The following is a 22,225-nucleotide window of genomic DNA, read 5'->3' as shown; positions in this document are numbered from 1 at the left end:
GGTGAGTTCACCTGCTGGCATCATCGGGTGACTCCGTCCCTTAGCTATTTAAGAAATGTCAGACAGAGGAGCAGGCAGTGTGCGGGGAGCGTTCGATGAGGCTGGAGGCTTTTTTTCTTTTTTTCGAGTTCAGCGGTGTGGATCTACTTCAGGGGACATTGTTTTTTATTTTAAATAAAGGAATTGTCAAAAACTCGTTTATTGTCTTTATTCACTTTTTACAGATTTTTGGTGAATGGCTAAGGGTACTTATTCACATAGGGTGACCAGGATCTGGGGGTCCCCTTTCCAGGCTGCATTTTTAGATAAGGGTCTGGTATGGATATTAGGGGGGACCCCACACCGTTTTTCTTTTTAATTTTGGTGTGGGGCTTACTTAGAATCCATACCAGACACGTAGGGCCTGGCATGGCTTGGGGGGGACCCCACAGTGTTTTTCTCAGAATTTCCTATTGCCTTTGTTCTGTGTACATTTCAGCTATCAGCAGGGAAGCCTTCTGACAGCTGATGAGTCATCGGTTGTTAAGGACATGGCTGCTTCCTGGCCCTGCTTAACAACCAGCTATTCTTCACACAGAATTCAAATTGGTCGATCTTTTCTCGACCGATCCAAATTCTAATCGTTCTTAAAAATTTGGAATCCGTTAGAATAAACAAAAACATTTTAAAGAATTTCAACGAAATTCGTTACTATTCGTTACTATTTCATTCATACATCTGAATCTCCAAGTAACCAAAAATTTGTCTGAATTTGTATTCGGACCAAAATTAATTGCACATGTCTTTTGCACAGCACTTTACAATATAAAGGGAGATAATACAGTACAATGCAATAAAATATAGGAGGGTTAAAAGGGCCTTCCTTACATTCTAATAGGGTGGGGCAAGTGGTACAAAAGGTAATAACTGTGAGGGATGAGCTGATGGAAGAATGAACAATTAAGTTGTTAGGTGCAGAAGGTATAAATTTCCCTGAAGAGATGAGTTGTCAGGGATCGCCTAAAGATGGCCAGAGTTGGAGCTAGTCAGATATATTGAGAAAGAGAGTTCCAGAGGATGGGAGAGGCTCTGGAGAAATCCTGGAAAAAAGCATGGGAGGAGGAGAGGTCTTGGGAGGAGCGGAGATGATGGTTTGGGTGATATTTTGAGACAAGATTGGTGCTGTAGCTCGGGCCAGAGTTGTGAATGGCTTTGTATGTTGTTGCTTGTGTGTATTTTGAATTTATTTTGCTGGGCAATCAGAAGCCAGTAGAGGGATTGGCAGAGGGGGGAGCAGACACTGAGTGGTTGGAAAGGCTGATAAGTCTGGCAGCAGCATTCATGGTAGACTGAAGGGGGGATAGCCTGCATAGAGGTAGGCCTAAGAGAAAGGATTCAAGGCGAGAGATAATAAGGGAGTGAATGAGTAGCTTGATGGTTTCATTAGCTAAAAAGGGGCTAATTTTAGAGATGTCACAGAGATGAAGTCTACAAGCTTTTGGCAGCAAATAGATTTGAGGTTGAAAGGACAGATCAGAGTCTACGATTATATCTAGCACCCCAGAGTGAGAGGAGGGACTGATAGTTTTGACTAGAGGTGAGCCTGGTGTTCGAGTCAAACGTAAGCTCAACTGGAACATCGGGTGTTCGCCCATTGCCGAATTTAGAACATTATGGGGCGTTCGCAGGAATTTCGAGCGCCCGTGGAACGCCCCATAATGCAGGGTGCCTTTGGCCAATCATGGCTCAGAGGGCTGAGTCCACGCCCCACACTATGTAAGGCTGCTTACACAGTGGCCGTACATAGTGTTATGAATGAAAGCAGTAAAATGACATTTGTAAAGGAAAAAATTTCATTTAAAACTGCTCGCGGGTGTAATTTATTGCCGGATCCCGGCAATATACATAAAATCATTGAAAAAGAGTGAGTTCCCCCCCAGTCCATTACCAGGCCCTTCAGGTCTGGTATGGATATCAGGGAAACCCTGTGCCAAAATAAAAAAATGCCGTGTGGTCCCCCCTAAAATCCATATCAGGCCCTTATCCGAGCACGCAACCTGGCAGGCCCCTCCTAACCCATGCCAGGCCACAGGCCAAAGCACCCTCCCCATGTTGATGGGGACAAGGGCCTCATCCACACAACCCTTACCTGGTGGTTTTGGGGGTCTTATCAGAATATGGAATCCCCCAGATCCCAACCCCCCTATGTAAATGGGTATCGGGTACATTGTACCCCTACTCATTCACCAAAAAAAGTGTCAAAAAAGTAAAAATGACAGGAGACAGTTTGGGACAATTCCTGTATTAAAAAAAATAAAATGTCATGGTACGGTTCAGGAGGGGGGGTTGCTCTCTCATCCCACCCTTTTTCTGCGGCCTGCCAGGTTGCATGCTCAGATAAGGGTCTGGTATGGATATTTTTAAAAATATTGGTGCAGGGTTCGCCTTAAAATCCATACCAGAACTGAAGGGCCTTGTATGGATTTTGAGGGGGACCCCCACACCATTTTTTTTTTATTTTGGCGCAGGGCTCCCTTTTATATCCATACCAGAACTCAAGAGCCCGATAATGGACTGGGCGAAACCCACACCATTTTTTTTATAATTTTTTTTTCGAAATCAGTGTTTATTGTATACAGAAGATAAAATATACAAAAGGGATACACTTATAGAATGTATAAAGTGTAGTACAATGCATTGTTACAAATTATCAGAGATAGCATTGGAAAGAGTACATTATACGCTAGTAAGGTGTAAAAAGAAGATAGCATAAACAAAAAACAAAAAGATGAACAGCAGGGGTGAATAGCCCTGAAATTTACCAAGTGGTTGTGTAGACAGCCCAGTTACTCTGTTAAGATAGCGGACTGTAGTTACCCCGTCATTTTATTGCAATCTAGTGCGCTTATACGTTAGGGTAGCTGTGAGTCAACGTGGATCTTGGGTTTTTTCCGCTATATGTGTAGGTCAAGGGTACAAGTCTTGAAGAGCACGGGTGGTGATAGGGAGCATGTGTAGAGTCATTAGACCAGATGTCCATATGGAGATTGTTATATGCTATCAGTGGTTGGTTACGTAGTCGTGTCTTCGGGTAGTTTCCTAGTGTCTCTAGATGAGTTGATTTCCTGTAGGATTGCAGTCACCGGACCACTAGCAATCCACAGGTAAAAGGCGGATCTAGTAGGCACAATCGGTATTCAAAGCGGTCAATTGAGTTGGTGGGGAGAACCTATAAGGTCAGTTGAGGGGGGGAATGTCAGGTAGAGACGCTCCTCACGGGAGAGGAGAGTGATAGTGTATATAATTGACAGTGGCGATAAAAGGCCTAGGGATAGGGTGGCGAGTGTAATATCAGTCTCTGGAAAGAGGTGGTAGTTAGGCTTCACATAAAAACAAGATATTGGTCATGAGACTTTAAGTGAGGCTGGCCACAAAATAAGATGAGGAGTATAGTTTATGGTTACCAAAAATGCAAAAATACATTACAAAGATTGTATCACAATATTCACATAGACATCTGTAAATGAAACATCATAAAAAAGTCTGTATATAGTAAACATATTATTCGTAAAAAGTCATAACAAAGTATATGATAATATCTAATGAAACAAATTGTGTAGCATCCATGGAACTCAACGTGTTTCGTGGATCGTATCGATATCTACTCATCAGGAGTTTGATGCGATAAAATATTAATGCGATAAAATATTAATGCATGGTAAAAGTATTATTCTCATGTAGGTCTGTATGAAAAGAAGAAAGAAAGGAAGAAATAAAAGTAGTTTAATGAGTAATTCTCCACAAATTAATGGGAGAGTATCATACTGAATGACTTTGCTACTCACATGACGACTCAAGGAAAGGGCTCAGTGTCAGGGAGGAGACGTGGAGGCGCCAGATAAATGCCTCTAGAGAACTGCCCCGAGTGACAAGCCGCAGGGGAACATCGAGGACCTCTGGTGTAGTTCATATAATGTGTAAACTCATGTGAACCAGTCAATTCTGGAATAAATGTATATGTAGTAAATAATATTATAATGTGACATAAGAAAAAATTAAATGACTATATTAATGTGTTGGGTGAGTCAAAAAAAGCACAAAAAATTGATCAATGAAGTGAAGGGATTGAGTAGGATGAGCAGATATGTAACCATTGTGTATTAACATACCATCAAAAAACGACAAAAACAAAAACCAAGCAACAAAACAAGTGTGCATGTAGTGAAAAATAGAATGTGGAAGAACTACCAAATATATTACCAATGTACAGCAACAAGTGCTGGATAAGGAGAGCGGTGTGCAATTTGAAATTGTGACTAGTCCCAGTTATATAAACCCACGGCTTGTGAGCGGGACCCCGTCAATGCCATGTGAACGCTGCACTGAGGGGAGACCGAGCCGGACCATCGTGCGGCGTCAGGTGGACACCATAGCCCCAACAGCACAGAAACAGAAACGGCTGCATGACGGGCATGAAAACATGGCGTCGAGGTGCAGCGTGGCCCCACGCGCCCACACCCTGGATGCAATCAAAGATGGGGAAGGGAGTGAGGTGACAAGCCGCACCTCGCAACCCCAGATCAAGCAGATCCAGGCTGACCCTCCCACCTCCCATTGAGCCCAAACAAAGAGCGACAGGTGGATAGAACATTTAATAAAATTAAATTATTATCTGGTTAACTAAAATATGGTGTTATGGTAACTATGAGTATATATGTATAGATATTTATGTAAAAGTGTAAGTAAAATGGTGTTGCATCAGATCTAAGGAGACCCGGGTGTCTTCCACCCAAATATGACAACATAGACCAGAGAATGATCTGAGGCATACACCATGAGTGATCCACTTCCATTCCAAAATATTTCACATAAACACAAGATATTGGTCATGGGACTAAGTGAGGTGGGCCACAAGAGGAGGAGTATAGTTTATGGTTACCAAAAATGCAAAAATACATTACAAAGATTGTATCACAATATTCACATAGTCATTTGTAAATGAAACATCATAAAAAAAGTCTGTATATAGTAAACATATTATTCATAAAAAGCCATAACAAAGTATATGATAATATATAATGAAACAAATTGTGTAGCATCCATGGAACTCAATGCATTTCGTGGATCATATAGATGTCCACTCATCAGGAGTTTGATGCAATTAAATATTAATGCATGGTAAAATGGTAGTTAGGCTTGTAGTGTAGTGAGTGTGTAAAGGTATAGGAAAGGAGAAATGGGGGAGAAGAAGATGATAGAGGAAAAGGGTGGACTTTTCCTCCTCCTCCTCCGACTTGACATTGTGTTCCTTTATATATCCCTTAGACAGTAGTTGGGAGTATTCGTCAGTCATTTGGAAGTGATGCCAGCAAGACCAGATTTTCATGAATTTAGTGGGAGTGTCTTTGGCTTGGTGTACTAATTCCTCCATTTCTGCCACTTTATTTATGTGTCTGATCCAGTCCGCAATGGTTGGGGGCTTGGAGGACTTCCAGAGAATTGGGCTGCACATTTTTGCAGCATTTAAGAGCTGCAAAGAAAGAGAGAGATGATAATCTTTTTTTGGGATGGAGTGGTGTAGGAGCATTTGGGCTGGGGTGACATCTATCTGGTAGGTGGTATTTTGAGTAGTGAGGTGGTGGACCTCTTTCCAGGAAATTTTGGATTGAGGGACATGACCACCATATGTGAAGGAGTGATCCTTCGTCAGAGCATCTCCAACATTTGGGGGGTATAGTGGGGGAGATATTGTGTAGTCTAAGAGGAGTCTTGTACCACCTAGAAAAAACTTTGAAGCCATTTTCCTGCGCAGATACGTTGATTGAACCCTTGTAGATATAAGAATAGATGTTTTCCCACTCTTCTGAGAGGTTAATCGAGAGTTCCCTTTCCCACCAACGGCTTGCTATATTGGATTTGGGGTTGTGGTTAGAGAATAGGAAGGAGTATATGTCTGAAATCAAGTGTCTTTGTGGATCTTATTTGGTACAAATCACTTCAAAAGGTGTAAGTTGTCTGGAATATTCGGAGCATTTTTTGAGGGTAATGGAGGAAGTGTCAGAGTTGGAAGTAGGTCCAGAGCGGGAAGGATTGTCGAGACACTTGCGTAGACAATTTGGATAGGGTCAGAAAGTGTCGCCGGAGAAGAAGTGTTCTGCACATATATCGGTGCTGTGCCAGATTTCTGAAAGGAACGAGGCATTTTGTGAATTCCGGTTTGTTATGGATGGGAGTTAGTGGACCCGTTAAAGAGGAAATTTGAAAATTGTAAATTAAGGGGTGTTTTTTTGCAGTCTGGTGGAACATTCATTGGGGTGATCCAGGGTAGATGACGTACTGGTATAGAGGAGAACTCATATTCCATGTTTGTCCAAGCTTTCGTATGGGTATGAACATTCCAATCTACTATTCTTGTTAATTGACAAGCCCAGTTGTATTTGACAATATCTGGAAGACCTATGCCACCTTTTAATTTGGGTAAAGTTAATCTTTCAAAGCTAAGTCTAGGGCGGCCTTTGCCCCACAGAAATTCTGTACAGGCTCTGCGGTATGAGGCATAAAAGGCCTGTGGCAATTTTATGAGAATCGTTTGCAAAACATAAAGTATTCTTGGGAGGATGTTCATTTTGATTATTGACGCCCTCCCAAAGCATGAGAAGATGCCCGGCGACCATGACTTCAGGCCATTCTGAATGTGTTGGAGGTTCGGGAGGTAGTTTTAAGTATATAAGTCAGATAATTGAGATGGCAGTTGGATCCCGAGATATGTGATCGAGTCTCGGTTCCACCTAAATGGGAAGTTAGTTTGACAATGTGCAAGGGTCTCTTTCTGTAGGGAAATGTTTAGAGCTTCTGATTTTGCAAAATTATAGGTTAGTATTAAGGTATTAAACGTGGTGAAATGCTTAAGCAACTTAGGTAATTCAGTGTGTGGTTCTGTCAGAAACAAGAGAATGTCATCTGCAAATGTGGATAACTTGTAGGTAGTCTTGGAGATTGACACTCTTTGATATGCGGGTTGGACTGAAGGCGTTGAAGTAGTGGTTCTAGGGTGAGAGCAAATATTAGCGGGGAGAGCGGGCATCCTTGGTGAGTTCCGTTCGATATTGAGAAGGCATTTGACAGGTGGCCATTGACTCGAAACTTTGTGGTTGAGGAGGAGTTGAGTGCCAATATAAATTGCAGCATATGGTCTCGTATGCCATTCACTTTGAGGACTTCCGACATGTAGTTCCAAGCCACCCTATCAAATGCCTTCTCCGCATCCAGGGATAGAAAAAATCCATGTTGTTGCGTAGAAGTCAACTATTTGTGAATATTAATGTCTTTTATGGTGTTATCTCTCGCTTCTCTGCCTTTTATAAAGTCCACTTGGTCTAGTGAAATGAGTTTGGGTAATTAGGGTAGGAGGCGATTTGCTAGGATTTTGGCATATATTTTGAGGTCCACGTTCAATAGGGAGTTTAAAAGGTAGTTGGTTACCAGGGAGGGGTCTTTGTTCGGTTTTGGGATCACAGTAATGTGTGCTGTTAGGAGGTCTTGAGGTGGGAGGTTGTCTGATGAGAGGGAGTTAAATGCACTCAAGATGTGTGGTTTAGGTGTTTCTATAAATGTTTTATAGTATCCTGTTGTCAAACCGTCTGGCCCAGGACTCTTTCCAGGTTTCAACTGTTTAAATATTAATGCCGCGTACACACGATCGCACATTCCGACAACAAAATCCATGGGCTTTGAGCCAGCATCCGCATGTTGGCTCAAACTTGTCTTGCATACACACGGTCACACAATTCGCGCTTTTCAGCCTCGTGCTTTTCTGATCATTACTGCTCTTCAGTTTGTGCTCGTGGGTTCGTATTTGTATTACCTATTTGATTTTGCAGTGCGTTCTTGTCCGCTCATTTCTGATTTTCAGCTCTGGCCTTTCTGTTTTTCAGTGCTTTCTGTTAGTTCATTCTGACCAGCCATTTTGAAGCCATGAGGACCCTCACCCCGGACCAGAGGGTTTATAACTACCATCTGGCCAGAGCCAGAAGAGTGGTGGAGAACGTTTTCAGGATAATGGCCAGCCGGTTCCGCCTATTCCTTATGCTAATCAACATGGCGGAATATAAACTTAACCATATAATCCTTGCATGCTGCATTCTACACAACTTTTTAAGGAGAAATTCAATGAACTATGTGGCCTCAGTTGGGCCTGAGGCCAGACTTCGAGAAGAAACCCTGACGGCGCTTGAAGCTGGCCGTCCTAGCTTGCCCCCCCAAAGCGCCCGCGAAGACAGATGTATGTCGAGTATTTTGCGGGTAGGGGGGCCATTGATATGCCAGAAACTGTTTAAGAAACATTTTATCAATTTTTTTTAACTTAAACTGAAAGAAGATTTCCTTTGATTTACTGCATGGGTTTCTTTTAGCTGTCTCCTAGGTTCTCCAATGGGCTTTTCTTTCTGGCCCTTTTCTTCAATAGTGCAAACGTAATTTATTTGATACATGAGGTGACAATCTCTTCTTCAGCAAAATATTATTATGTTGTGGGTCTGCTACACACACACCTTGTTTTTGTTATTAATGTATGTAATGCATTACTGGGAAAAATATTCATCATTTTCAGCACCATGAATGAATTTTGGGGAGTCACTAAAATGGCGCGATTGTGGCAAATTATAAAGCACTGTGGGAGTTACTTACTAAATGAAAATCCACTTTGCACTCCAGGTGCACTGCAAAAGTGCACATGAAACTGCACTTGAAACTGCACTGAAAGTGCACTTGTAGTGCAAAGTGGATTTGCCTTTATTAAATAACCCCCATTTCAGTGTAAACACCAACTTAGTCCAAAAAATGAAATTGAGCATTGAAAGAAGAAGCCACACATTGCTGAGCAGAAAACTTTTCACTCTGTGCACATTCACATGTGCGTTAGAAAAGGGTTTTTTGAAACAACCAACATATTTTAGTAAGAACTATATTTTTTTTGGACAGTACAAATAGCTTTTTTTGTGTTAAAACAGGCATGTTTAAAACCAAAAAACAATACACAACTCAGGAACTTCCAAAGTTCAACTTTGACAAAGTGAAGGCAATATCAGACATGATAGTATAGTATGTCCAAATTGTGTTGATATTGCCTTCATCGGATGGGGTGATGTCACCCCAGTGAAAGCCAAATTTTGAAGATGCACACAAATTGACAGTCAAAATGGGGATTTCCCTCCTGATCCCATGCCTAATGTCACCATGTGCTAGCTCCCATCATGGGGGATCAATGGACATATTTCGGGGGTACAACCCCTTCCTCTCAGCTACCATAGTTGCGAGGAAGGGGTTGCACCACCAAAATACATACCAAGATATCCTGTGATGGCAGATAGCACATGTTGACATACTGTGTGCATCTTCAAAATTTGGCTTTCAAATTTTGGTGAAAAGTTGGAAAAAGAGAAGTGATTTTAGAAATGTTGGTGTGTTTTTGATTCTGCCTAAAACATCAATGATGTTTTTAAGTCATTTTTCCACATCATTGATGTCTTCCTTGATCTTCTGTAAATCACGATTGTACACCATGATCTCCCTGATGAGGACATGTGCACTTGCACTTGTGAAATGAGATTCTTCTTCCACAACATCCACATCACCTAAAAGAAACAAACACACCATGTTTTAGAAATATGCAGGCATACATCTATTACCTGAAGCTGTGGTCTCAGACACTCACCTGTTGTGGTCACTATTTTGCCCAATTCATAAACCTCTCCTTCCTCCACATCCTCTGGATGTTGTTTTTGGATTTTCCCTTCTTTAGGAGGTTGGGGGTCCCTGGTGACCTCAGACGTCCCGAGTCTTTTCTCCCCTATGTGAGTAAAATAAAGGTATACTTAGCACACAGATATTTGAGGCAAGAAATAGGAATATGAAACATTACTTGGAAGTGTCGTACAATTATCTGTTTTGGCAGAGTTCAAAGCTGAAGACATTTTTTTGCCCTTTCTAAAGCTGGAATACTTACCTTTTTTGTGCAATTTTCACACATGGAAACACCCCTAGTATCCACTGGAGCACCTGTGTGGGACAACCTAAAAAGTTTGTTCTGATGTCCCCACACTAGTGCTCCTGCATCCAGATGTGTAAACAGCTGCTGAGTGTCCTCTCCTTACACTGAATCAAGTTTGCATTTCATTCTAATTACAAACCCATCTGGACAACAATGTACTAAACTTCTTTTAAGACAAATAGGCATGACCAAATTTAGTTAGTTGGCCCTCTTGAAGATGTCCATCGTCTCCACCATCTCTATAAAGGACATATTTGAGGCCTTAAATATCCTCTTGGATCGGGACGTTTGTGGTTCCGGGCTTTCCTCATCATTGCTGCTACTCTCAGGCACCTGCTGTGTCTCCGCCATGTGCTCTCCCACTGCGCAGAAAGACAAGGGGCGGGGAATAGACTAGAAAGAATGTCTGGGGCGGGCGGAGTTTCACGCATGCACAGTGTATATAAAGCATAACATGCGTGTGTCGTATGTACGATCCGTGAGAGGAGGAAGGTGTATCAGAAGCGCCGATCGTTTGAACGAAGGTACAATTTTAACTAAGTGCATCAGTGGCCTATACTGCTTATATATTGAGGCCTATATTGGGACAAGATTAGGAGAGTTTAGCCTGACATTAGGCTTTGTCTTGTGTTGTGTTTGTGCAGAGAAAATGGATCTATTGAATGATCAGGACTTTATCCCCATATTCATTGATATGTACAGGGAGCTGCCCTGTCTGTGGCAGGTAAACCACCCCTTTTATAACAATCAAAAAAAGAGGAAGGCAGCGCTGGATCAATTGCTGGAATTTGTGAAGCCGGTGATCCCCACGGCAGACATCCCTTATTTGAAGGCCCTAATTGGTGGCATGAGGAGCACTTATGATAGGGAGCGCAAGAAGGTCTAGGATTCCCAGAGATTAGGAGCTGCAGCAGATGACATTTATGTACCCAGGCTGTGGTACTATGACAGACTGCATTTTCTGGCAGGCCAGACTGAACCCAAGCCATCACTCTCCAATCTTCCTTCAAGGCTTCCTTCTACCTCAGCTGAGGCTTCCGACGTCCAATCTGGGCCTTCCAGCCAGGAAGAAGTGGAGGAGCCCAGCTTGAGCGAGGTATAACATATTTCTAGTCAAACAATTAATGATGTTAACTAGATGTTATTATTGATCAGTAATTTCTGATTTTACAAAGTGTTTTACATAGACAGTAGTGGCCACAAATGATTGTGACAAGAATGAAAAATGCTGGGATCAGAATGCTAGTCTTTTCTATTTGTTAACATTCAATTTGCAACAGTCATGAGCTGAAAATTGTGTGTGATTTATGAACCAAAAACTAAAACTATGTCCCTTTTTCATACACAGGAAAGTCTCAGGCAGGAGGAGGTCGTGGAAAGTGGCAGCCAGGAGGTGGCGGGGTGTAAGTGGCAGCCAGGAGGTGGCCGGGCCCAGTAGTCTGCCCGAATCCCAGGTCCCTCCCCTCCACCTTCCAAAAAAAAGTCCCTGGAAGAGGAATAACCTGGAGGAGGCAGCACTTAGCCTACTTTGGAGGGCTACTGCAGCCCTCAGAACCCCCCAATATTCTAGAGGACTATACCTGCATGGCAGCCTGCAAAATGTTGGAAATGGAGGAGGGCCAACACCTCTTATGTGAGGAAGTTATGTTACAAGCCCTAAATAAGGGGTTGAGGGACGAACCCACAAGCCAAAGCCACGTTTATGAGTTCAACCATGGTCCTCCTCCTCCACCTCCTGCCACAACTCCAACACCAGAGCCACAGCCTGGAAGGAAGTATGGAAGGAAGACAAGAGAGTGATGGCCTGGGTTCAGTCTGCTCTGACAAAAGAGGCAGGCTGTGGTAAGACCACAGCCTGGGGACATATATGTCATCTGCTGCTGTTCCTGATCTCTTGTAGTCCTGGACCGGATTGTGCTCACTATTATAAGGCCTCCTCAGGCCACCAATTTTGACTGTAAAATAATTGATGTGTGCCCTGGGGTACAAAAGCTTTGCAAATTTCACCAGCGATGCCTTCCTCTTTATTTTGCTATGACCCAGAATAAATGGCTATTTATTTTTCACAAATACTTGCCTATGTGTTTTACTTCAAAAAAGGCAGTTTGTTTGTGAGTTGGCAGGTACATTTCCAAAATACAATGTCAAATTAACAAGGGACACCAATACATACCAACCTCCTTGAGGTTAAAAAATACAAGATAATAATGGTGTTGTGGTAACTTGACACACAAAACGAAAGAAAAAATTATGGAGATCACTATAAAAAAAAAATTAAAAAAACACTATAACCAAAAATTCTAAACATTATTATGGAGATCTGACCAAAAAAAAAAAAAAAAACAATTATTCATGAGATCAAGAGAAATAATAAAGAAATCAGGTTGTCAGAACTCTGTGTGAATATGAGCAGCAAAATAACTTTATTATTCTAGCATTCTAAAGAAGAAGAGAATGTGCTGCATTAAAAGATTTAAAAAATTGCAGCGTGACAAATGTGCTATCTCCATTACGAACGGTAGTTTTACCAGACCGAGCGCTTCTGTCTCGTACGTGCATGCGTCGGAATTGTGTACACAGGATCGGAATTTACGAGAACGGATTTTGCTTTTGGAAAATTTGAGATGCAGATCTCAAATTTTGTGTGTCGGAAATTCTGATGGAAAATGTCCGATGGAGCCTACACACGGTCGGAATTTCTGACAAAAAGCTCCCATCGAACATTTTCCATTGGAAAATCCGACTGTGTGTACGCGGCATAAGTCTATCTCTATGAGTGAGAGAGGCTACTCCAGGTCACTAGCTTCCAAATTGGACAGATGTTCGGGGGTAAGTTCTAGGAGGAAATCCCTAATCATCTGTGATCTCGTGGTATGATCTGTCCGAGGGCCGGAAAGGTTTAAATTGTAAAGGTGGTAAAATACTGGACAAAGTGATCTGCTATTTGATCGTTGGATCCTATTTTACACTGTGTTGGGACAGTGAGAGAGTGAATTGTCATGGACGCTTTTTTGGATTGAAGGGCTCTCGCCAGAAACTTTCTGGACTTATTTCCGTACTCCTAGAATATTTTTTGGGACAGTATATAGTTACGTTTTGTTTTTTCTTCTAGTACCTCCAAAAGTTCTGTCCTGGCTTGGATTAGGTCTGAGAGGGAAGATGATGCTTGGGTAGTTTTGTGAGCCTGTTCCAGCATATGGATACGACGGGTCAATTTTGTAATGTGTGATTGTCTTTCTCTTTTATGTTTAGCGGAAAGTTCTCCAAGTATGGTACATTTATGTGCCTCCATTCTCATCATTGGTGATATGTCCGGGGAGCTATTCTCTCAGAAGTACTGTGAAAGGCATTTGTTTACTTTATCAAGTGTTATAACCTGGTCCATGAGGAGGGAGGGATCTAGGCGCCAAATCAAGGACATAGGCGGAATGTCTGCAATTTCTTTGGACATGGATATAGGATGGTGGTCCGATAAATACATGGGGTCTATGCTGGCTGCGCTCAGCAGCGGTAGGTCTCTTTGCGACAGGAATATGTAGTCAAGCGGAGTAGTGTGGAGCTGAGTAGAATGTGTAATCTTTTACATTAGGGTAAAGCGTATGCCATATGTAGTGTCAGCTCCTGGAGTTGTGTTTTAATTGCTTGTGGTGCTTTCTAAGGCATGGTGGAAGTACCAGCTGATGTGTCGTGCAGAAGATTGAGAGGGACATTGAAATTGCCACCAAGATCAAGGAGGACTTCCTGGAACGTTGAGAGTAGGGATGAGACGAACACCCTCCTGTTTGGTTCGCAGCAGAATATGCGAACAGGCAAAAAATTCAGCAAAACACACAAACACCATTAAAGTCTACGGAACACGAACATGAATAATCAAAAGTGCTCATTTTAAAGGCTTATATTCAAGTTATTGTCATAGAAAGTGTTTGGGGACGTGGGTTTTGCCCAGGGGACATATATCAATGGAAAAATATTTTTAAAAACGGACGTTTTTTCGGGAGCAGTGACTTTTTTAATGCTTAAAGTGAAACAATAAAAATAAAATATTCCTTTAAATATTGTGCCTGGGGGGGTGTCTATAGTATGCCTGTAAAGTGGCGCATTTTTCCCGTGTTAAGAACAGTACCACAGCAAAATGACATTTCTATAGGAAAAATTGTCATTTAAAACTGATCGCGGCTGCAATGAATTGCCGGGTCTCGGCAATATAGTTAAAACTCTGGGAAATAAAGAGCATGGGATCCCCCCCAGTCCATTACCAGGCCCTTTGGGTCTAGTATGAATATTAAGGGGAACCCCAAACCAAAATTTAAAAAAAAAAGCGTGGGGGTCCCCCTAAAATCCATACCAGGCCCTTTGGGTCTGATATGGAAATTAAGGGGAACCCTGCGCCAAATTTTTATTTAAAATGGCGTAGGGGTCCCCCTCAAAATCCATACCAGACCCTTCAGGCCTGGTATGGATTTTAAGGGGAACCCACACCAGACCCTTATCCAAGCATGCAACCTGGCAGGCCGCAGCAAAAGAGGGGTGGTGAGAGAGCGCTCCCCCCTCCTGAACCATACCAGGCCACATGCCCTCAGCATGGGGAGGGTGATTTGGGGTAGCCCCCCAAAGCACCTTGTCCCTATGTTGATGGTGGTGGTTGTGGGGGTCTGCGAGTGGGGAGCTTATCGGAATCTGGAAGCCCCCTTTAACAAGGGGACCCCCAGATCCCGGCCTCCCCCCCCTGTGTAAATTGGTAACGGGTACAAGTCCCCCTACCATTTCACAAAAAAAGTGTCTCATCTTTTTTAACATTTTGACACTTTTTTTGTGAAATGGTAGGGGTACTTGTACCATTTCACACGGAGGGGAGACTGGGATCTGGGGGTCCCCTTGTTAAAGGTTTGCTTCCAGATTCCGAAAAGCCTCCCGCCTGCAGACCCCTACAACCACCGGGCAAGGGTTTTGTGGATGAGGCCCTTGTCCCCATCAACATGGGGACAAGGTGCTTTGGGGGGCTACCCCAAAGCACCCTCCCCATGTTGAGGGCATTTGGCCTGGTACAGTTCAGGGAGGGCACTCTCTCATCTCCCCCTCTTTCCTGTGGCCTGCCAGGTTGCGTGCTCGGATAGGGGTCTGGTATGGATTTTGGGGGGACTCTTACGCTATTTTTTCTTTAATTTTGGTGCAGGGTTCCCCTTAAAATCCATACCAGGAGTTTCTTTCAGAGTATGGGAGGTTTGTACCCATGTAGAAGATGCCCTATTTGCAAATTAAACAAAAATAGGAGTAGGAGGATAGGTTCCTTCCAATCAACTTCTACTCAGGAAATCTTTCCGATCAAACCCTTCATCACGTGTTCCACTAAATATGTGGTTTACGTGATTAAGTGTCCATGTTCAAAGCAATACATTGGACGAACGCATGCTTCACGTAAGGCTTGGCAAGCACGTAGCTAACATTAAATGTGGTTTTTGAAAGCATAGCCTCTCCAAGCATTACGCTTTGAAGCATGATTGTAATCCAGAAGGCACTACATTCCTCAGTATTGACAAATTTTGTGGACACTGGAGGGGCAGTAACATGGTGAGGGAGGTTTCACGTTTAGAAACAAGGTGGATCTACCAAGCCCAGACTTACACCCCATTCAGTATGAATATCGAATGGGATGTTAACGAATTTATTAATAATCGGTAGAAGGTACTGTATAAATGGGGTTTCTTTTGATCATTATGCATTGGTAGAATTCTTTGATTGATGTGTTTTCCATTGCTTAGTATCAAAATATGGTTTTATTTGAACATATTTCTTGTATTTTCTATGTTGGGGCTACTATCTATTAAAATCTCAGCTAGGTTTGAACGGTCTGTTCATATAGTATGTATTTGTTGTTTCATGTTTTTACACTATAGATGCATAATGTTGTATTACCACAAGAGGTTGCTGCTCCTTAAGTCCACGCACACTCACAATCCCTCCTCCCATTAGATCAATTATGCCATTTAATTTTAAAGAATATTTAGGAATCACTTTGGCTATCATCTTTTAATTTTCAATTTGAGGCTTAAGTAATGTTTGCGCTGCCATTTGGAATACCTCATACCGTCTTATCTATAGATATGCATTGCCCTTTTTTTTTTTTGTGTAGTGTGCTCCCGGATTATTGATAATGCTGATTTCTGGCCTGTGGAGTGCATTTTTTTGATTATTTTGTTTGTTTGCGGTTCAGTGGCTGGGAGATCACTACTTCCGCTATATGGAATGCACGCAGCTTCCGGGAGGTGCGGTTCACGGGAGGGGGATGATGACTTATGCCCTGTGGGTCGCATCTTATTTCCGGCAATTCACTCATGTGCGTCCCTTATATAAATAGTAGCGTCACATGTCATGACCACGCCCCTGAAGATGCACGTTTGTGACGAAACGTCGGGTTGAGCAAGGTACGAGTGATGCAGCGGTGTGGACAGAGGAGTTGCCTCCATCTTGTTGGTAGTAAGCGCTGGACGCTTTCCTTTATGCCTGTCTTGCATACATTTGTGAGTTTTGATACATAGTTTTTAATGGAATAAATTACCTCTCTGTTGGATGTCTGCGCAATGAGAGTGTCTCTTTCATTTTCTATACATGTGAAAGAGGGTAAAGAAGGGAAGCGCCACCTGAGTGCAGTATTAGTGAATACTTTTAATGACACAAAGTTTAAAAACACTTACAAAAGACATAATTAAAAAGGGCTCATCTGTAGATGGATGATCCTGGTAGGTTCCTGGTGGGGATGATCCTGGTGAGTTCCTCGAGCTCCAGTCTGGGTGTTGTATCAGCGATGTAAGGCTGTTAGAGAAGCTTTTCAGCAGATGGTTCGTCCTGTGGCCATCAGGGGGAGGCTGGAGCGCACAGAAGGTGTGCGTGACGTCACGGGCTGTTCAGCAGCTTCCGGCTTCCAGGTACATTCCAAGGGGAGGGCTCGCATGGAGGGAGGATACTAGCTGTGAGGGAGTCTGTGGATAGGCTACACGCTCGGAGCAGCTGCTCCTTCCAAAGGCCTGAGGGGGCAGTGTATAGATGCTGTGCTATTTATATGCCGGCGCTGTGGGACAACAAGGCTCAGCGCCGGCTGATAGCACAGCGCTGTGATGGAATAATACAGTGCGGTGGGCTAAAGGGGGGGAGAAGAGGGAGGGGATGTGAAATGTGGTTTGTGAAGGACCGTACTGAGGTGGGGGAGGGGAAGGAACACAAATAGAATGACACATGGGAGGAGGGCGCATGATGGCTGAGAGAATGTTGATGCATATCACATATAAATAAATTAAGTCAACAATCAATTATGAAAAAGTCAATAAAAAATTCAATAAAAAATTAATGAAAATCAAATAAAAAGTCAATATAAAAAATCAATATAAAAAATCAATATAAAATTCTGAAAAAAGGAAGGGGGGGGGGGAGGGGGAAAGGGAAAGGAATCATGTGTATGGAGGGAATTGTCATTATGTGGAGCTGATATGTGTTACAAGTTACACCCAGACTGGAGCTCGAGGAACTCACCAGGATCATCCCCACCAGGAACCTACCAGGATCATCCATCTACAGATGAGCCCTTTTTAATTATGTCTTTTGTAAGTGTTTTTAAACTTTGTGTCATTAAAAGTATTCACTAATACTGCACTCAGGTGGCGCTTCCCTTCTTTACCCTCTTTTACATATCACAGAGCCAGCATCTCTGGGGATAGCAGCCGCCTTCTAGATCCATTGCTTCATCAACCTACTTCACACATTGTGAACTGCTACACCTTTTTAACCCCTGGACTGCCAAACCCTTTTTAAACATGTAATCCCATATCCATATGCTTCTAACTGCCAGACCCTCATTAACCCCTGGGCTGCTAACTCTTTAGCCATGGACTATATGCCTGGCCAATTCGATGAATCCTGAATATTGTATACTGTATATGCGCTTGAAGTTATCATTATCTTTATTTTCTATACATGTGACCACCGTGCCATTTCTTTGGAGCTTACTTCCTAAGCTGAGGTTAAGCTATGATCAAGTTGCTTAATATCTGGCAGGTCATTGGATGAAAGATGTCTTGCTGAATTAGTGGATTGTTTTAATGAATAGGAGGAACCATGGATTTGACCGTGCAGTGATTTGTATATTGCATATATCCTATGTACTGACGGTAAGAGTCAGTTATATCGGGTGTTGGTGATGGTCTTCTTTCTTCATTCTATTGATTTTTTCAGATGGACTATATTGCGAACATTAGATCATCTTTTTATTATTGAATTTATTTTATATGAACTTTTTGTTTATTTATCACCATTTTTTAAGCGGTACACCATTTTTCCCTATCTTTGTTATTGCACCCAACAATATTGTGTTAGCAGCTATCCATATATGTTCATTTATTTAGCGCAACAAGTTTCTTCTTTCAAAACAAGGGTCTGGTATGGATTTTGGGGGGAACCCTATGCCATTTAAAAAAAAAAAATTGGCACAGGGTTCCCCTAATTTCCATGGATTTGGTATGGATTTTAGTGGGACCCCACCAATTTGTTTTTTAATTTTGGTTCAGGGTTCCTCTTAATATTCATACCAGACCCAAAGGGCCTGGTAATGGACTGAGGGGGATCCCATGCTCTTTTTTTCAATGAGTTTTATCTATAGTGCCGAGACCCGACAATTCATTTTCAGCTGCGATCAGTTTTAAATGACAATTTTTCCTTTAGAAATGTCATTTTGCTGTGGTAATGTTCTAAACATGGGAAAAATGCACCACTTTACAGGCATACTATAGACACCCCCCAGGCACAATATTTAAAGGAATATTTAGTTTTTATTGGTTTCACTTTAAGCATTAAAAAAATCACTGCTCCCGAAAAAACGGGCGTTTTCGAATTAGCTGTGAACACTGCATATTGTTCTCTGTTTGGCGAACAGGCAAACACCTGATGTTCGAGTCGAACTTATGTTTGACTCGAACATCGGGCTCATCCCTAGTTGAGAGTATTTGTAGTGTTGATCTGAAAAAAGAGACTTGTTTAGCGTTTGGCGCATATATATTCGCAAGGGTGACTTGTTTCCTGAACAGTAAGCCTTTAACAAAGATATAACGTGCTTCCTCATCTATGCAAATATCTTTGATTTGGAACAGACAATGTTTTGCAAATAGGATAGAGACCCCTTTAGCTTTTACGGTGTGGTTTGTTTCATGCAAGGAGGTTGGGAGGTGGGTGTTGGAGAGTTTTGGGGTTGAGTCTGTTTTAAATCGTGTCTCCTGAAGGAAGATGATGTCCACTTTGTTTCTATGCATGGAAAGAAGTAATTGGGAGCATCCTTCTGGGAGATTGAGGCCACGTAAATTTAAGGAGATGATTTTGGTTGTGGATTTGGCTTGTTTGGGTGGCAATCGTGTCATTGTGCAGGAGTAGCTCGAGTCCTTGACTTTAAATAGGTAGGGAAACTTGCTGGAATCAGGTACGCATTGGAGGAAGAGGTGGATTAAGTCTTGGAGATAAAGGGTATGTGTCTGGTGGAGAGCAGCAGATCAATACAGGTTAGGGATAGCTCAGGAGAGGAGCAGGAGGGAAAGGGGGGTCAAAGAAGAATATGTAATTTAGGGAATTCGGTAAGGGAGTAACCATGGGAAGGACTGAGAGATCCAAGGCTGTGGGAATATGTGATAGTGTCTGGCGAGTAGCGAGGGCCGGCTCGCTTGTCCGAGTGGACTATATTCCTTCTTCAAGGTATAGCCGGAGTGGTTCAGTGGTATAGGGTATGATTATGAGTATAGATCAAAAGGAGTATTGCTGGATACCACTGTGGGGGGAGAAGCCAGTGACGGTGGAAAGTGGTAGAATCCGTGGATGGGGTGCTGTCCGCTAGACATAGGGGGAGGTAATACATGCGTGGGTTGAGGAGGTTGAATATGAGAGGGGTGAGGTAGGATTAAGGCAGAGCTACTTGGTAGCCGATTGGCTGACTGTAAGGGTGTGAGGGTGTGGCAGTCTGACAGGGGATGGAAACCCTGGAACGAGATAGGGGACGGGAGCGGGGAACTAATCCGTACTCCTCGCCAGTATTTGGGGACTGGGAGTAGTGTTAAAATCAGCTAAAAATATCCTGTCCTCAGAGCATTAAAATGGAAAGTACACAGTAAATTCAGTACCATGTTTATTAGAACTGTAAAAAAACCAATACAGTGAACAAAATGAAACAGTCCATTATCCCATATGATGAGTTTTAAGTGTGTCTATGCATTCCCTAAGCTGTACTCTTGTCAGTTCCCTAGTGGGTGAGAGTCATACAGCTTCCTATTTATGACCATGTATTGGTTCAGTTAGAGTAACGTAGCCAGGAGGAGGGTAAATCTGTGACTTATTAGGAAGGGGTAGAAGCCGAGGGAAGCTGATAGAGGGACAGTTGCTCCCATTAGTCATGCAACCTATGTGGTGTACTAATCAGACAGAGGGGTTGAAAGCCCTGCCGCCAACATCACCGTCCATCCGGACTTCTTTCATTTGATGTGCCTGTTTTTTACCTACTCGGAGTGAGTGTATCTCTACTGCAATAAAAAGTGTGTGTTTTAACTACTGCACTTAGGTTGGCGCTGCTTTTTCTCCTTTTATTTCTTCCTAAAGGTTTTTCTGCCCTTCAGCGTGCTGCCTCCCAAGCTAGTGCCAGTGACTTTTCCCTAAGGTTACACAGCCAGGCTACAGACTTTTCCCCCCTCCCCCTTCTCCCCCCCTCCACTGTATTTATTTACACCAGGAACCATACATCTTTGGACACTTTTTATTGACTCATTGCTGCCACTTCCAAGAGTATCCAATTCCTGGACTCTCTCACCCTACTCCCCCCCTCCTCATCCATCCCACTATAACCTGTGCATACAGCTATTATCTCTAGCGCAACAAAAATATTTTTTTTCTTTGTATATATTGCAGAAGCCTTTGTTTGCTGCTTGGTGCTTACTGTCAGCACAGTGTGGTTTTACTTATTGACTGTTTTCTCCCCCCCCCCCCTTTACCCCCCCCCTCCTCCCCTCCATTTTATGGGCATTCCCATCAAAATATTTTATGGTTGTTACCAGTCTTACTATAAGTCCCCAATTCCTTTGTAGTCCACCAGCTTTTTATACTCTTTTTTTAATATTCATCTTTTCATTTGCTTACCATCTGTTTTTATCACATACTGTATCCCTCAGCCAATGTCCACTGTATTTCCAGTCAATGCTCATTGTATTTTTCAATCTATGTTCATTGTATTTTTCATTCTTTGCTTTCTATATACATGCTTTTATGTATATGTGAGTGTCCACATACACCGCGCCCTCCTTATTCCTTCCTCCTCCCTTTCCACCATGGATATGCTCCTATCTTTGGAGCACTCCAAATATGCTTTTTTGGATGAATTATTTTCACACTTTCCAACTGATTTTTTTAGTCCAAAATTTAAAGTCAGAGAGAACCTTTATGGAAAGTTGTGTGCACTGTTCAGAAAAATTGAAGATACCATTATAATGCTTAACCACCAAAGATGGGATTCATTTTTCCTTCAGGAATACTGTACCTGTCCTTTAAGGTCACCCCTAGGGGCCTTAGGATAAAAACTAGGTGTTCCTTCCTTTCCCCCGACCTTCAAACTGAATGGGAACATATCTCTGAATTTTGCTTCCAAAAATGGATAAACATCATCATACAACGAGACTTAAAAACCTCTACACTTCTAGATAAACTCACACAATTAATCCATACCTGTACTAATCCGACACCCAATCTCCCCACTACATGGCTAGATCTCCTAAAAAAGAAAGTTAAAAGAGACGAAGACAAACTAATTAAAACCAAACTTCAAAAAATGAGAAGAGATCTGGATGATTACAACAATAAAAAAGTCTTCCAATGGAAAAATAAAAATCCCACACCGGTGCCCCTGATGCAGATCTCTTTCCCTCCCTCCTTCCAGCCTTTCGAACCATACCATTCAACCCCATGTTTCCACCACCACCCACATCCTAAATCCTATAACCATCGATCTACTAGGCTTCCATCCAACAATCACCTGCAGCCCCCACCTGAACATTTCCTTCATTCCTTACAGCCCAAACCAAAATGCCATAGGAAACCCAAAAGAACTTCCCAAGCCAACCATATAGGTCACCCAGAACCAAACTCCACTGCCTCTACTGATACTGCCTCCAAAACCAGAATAATGGA

General features: G+C 42.5%; 1 protein-coding gene across 1 annotated transcript in view; it reads right to left on the bottom strand.

The window, feature by feature from the left end:
* Positions 1–3,415: 3,415 nt before the first annotated feature.
* Positions 3,416–22,225, bottom strand: part of LOC141128244 (gap junction beta-5 protein-like) — a 75,806-nt gene continuing 56,996 nt past the window's right edge. Inside the window, exons 2-3 of the mRNA XM_073615435.1 lie at positions 9,692–9,826; positions 3,416–9,611 (exon numbers count right to left, since the gene is read on the bottom strand). Coding sequence (XP_073471536.1) covers positions 9,481–9,611; positions 9,692–9,826 — 266 coding nt within the window. The 3' untranslated portion in view covers positions 3,416–9,480. The remainder of the gene's footprint in view (positions 9,612–9,691; positions 9,827–22,225) is intronic.

The sequence above is a fragment of the Aquarana catesbeiana genome, linkage group LG02 (assembly GCF_042186555.1).
Source record: "Aquarana catesbeiana isolate 2022-GZ linkage group LG02, ASM4218655v1, whole genome shotgun sequence".
Taxonomy (NCBI): Eukaryota; Metazoa; Chordata; class Amphibia; order Anura; family Ranidae; genus Aquarana; species Aquarana catesbeiana.
The sequence above is the reverse complement of the archived record's forward strand: the minus strand, read 5'-3'. Positions and strand labels throughout refer to the sequence as shown.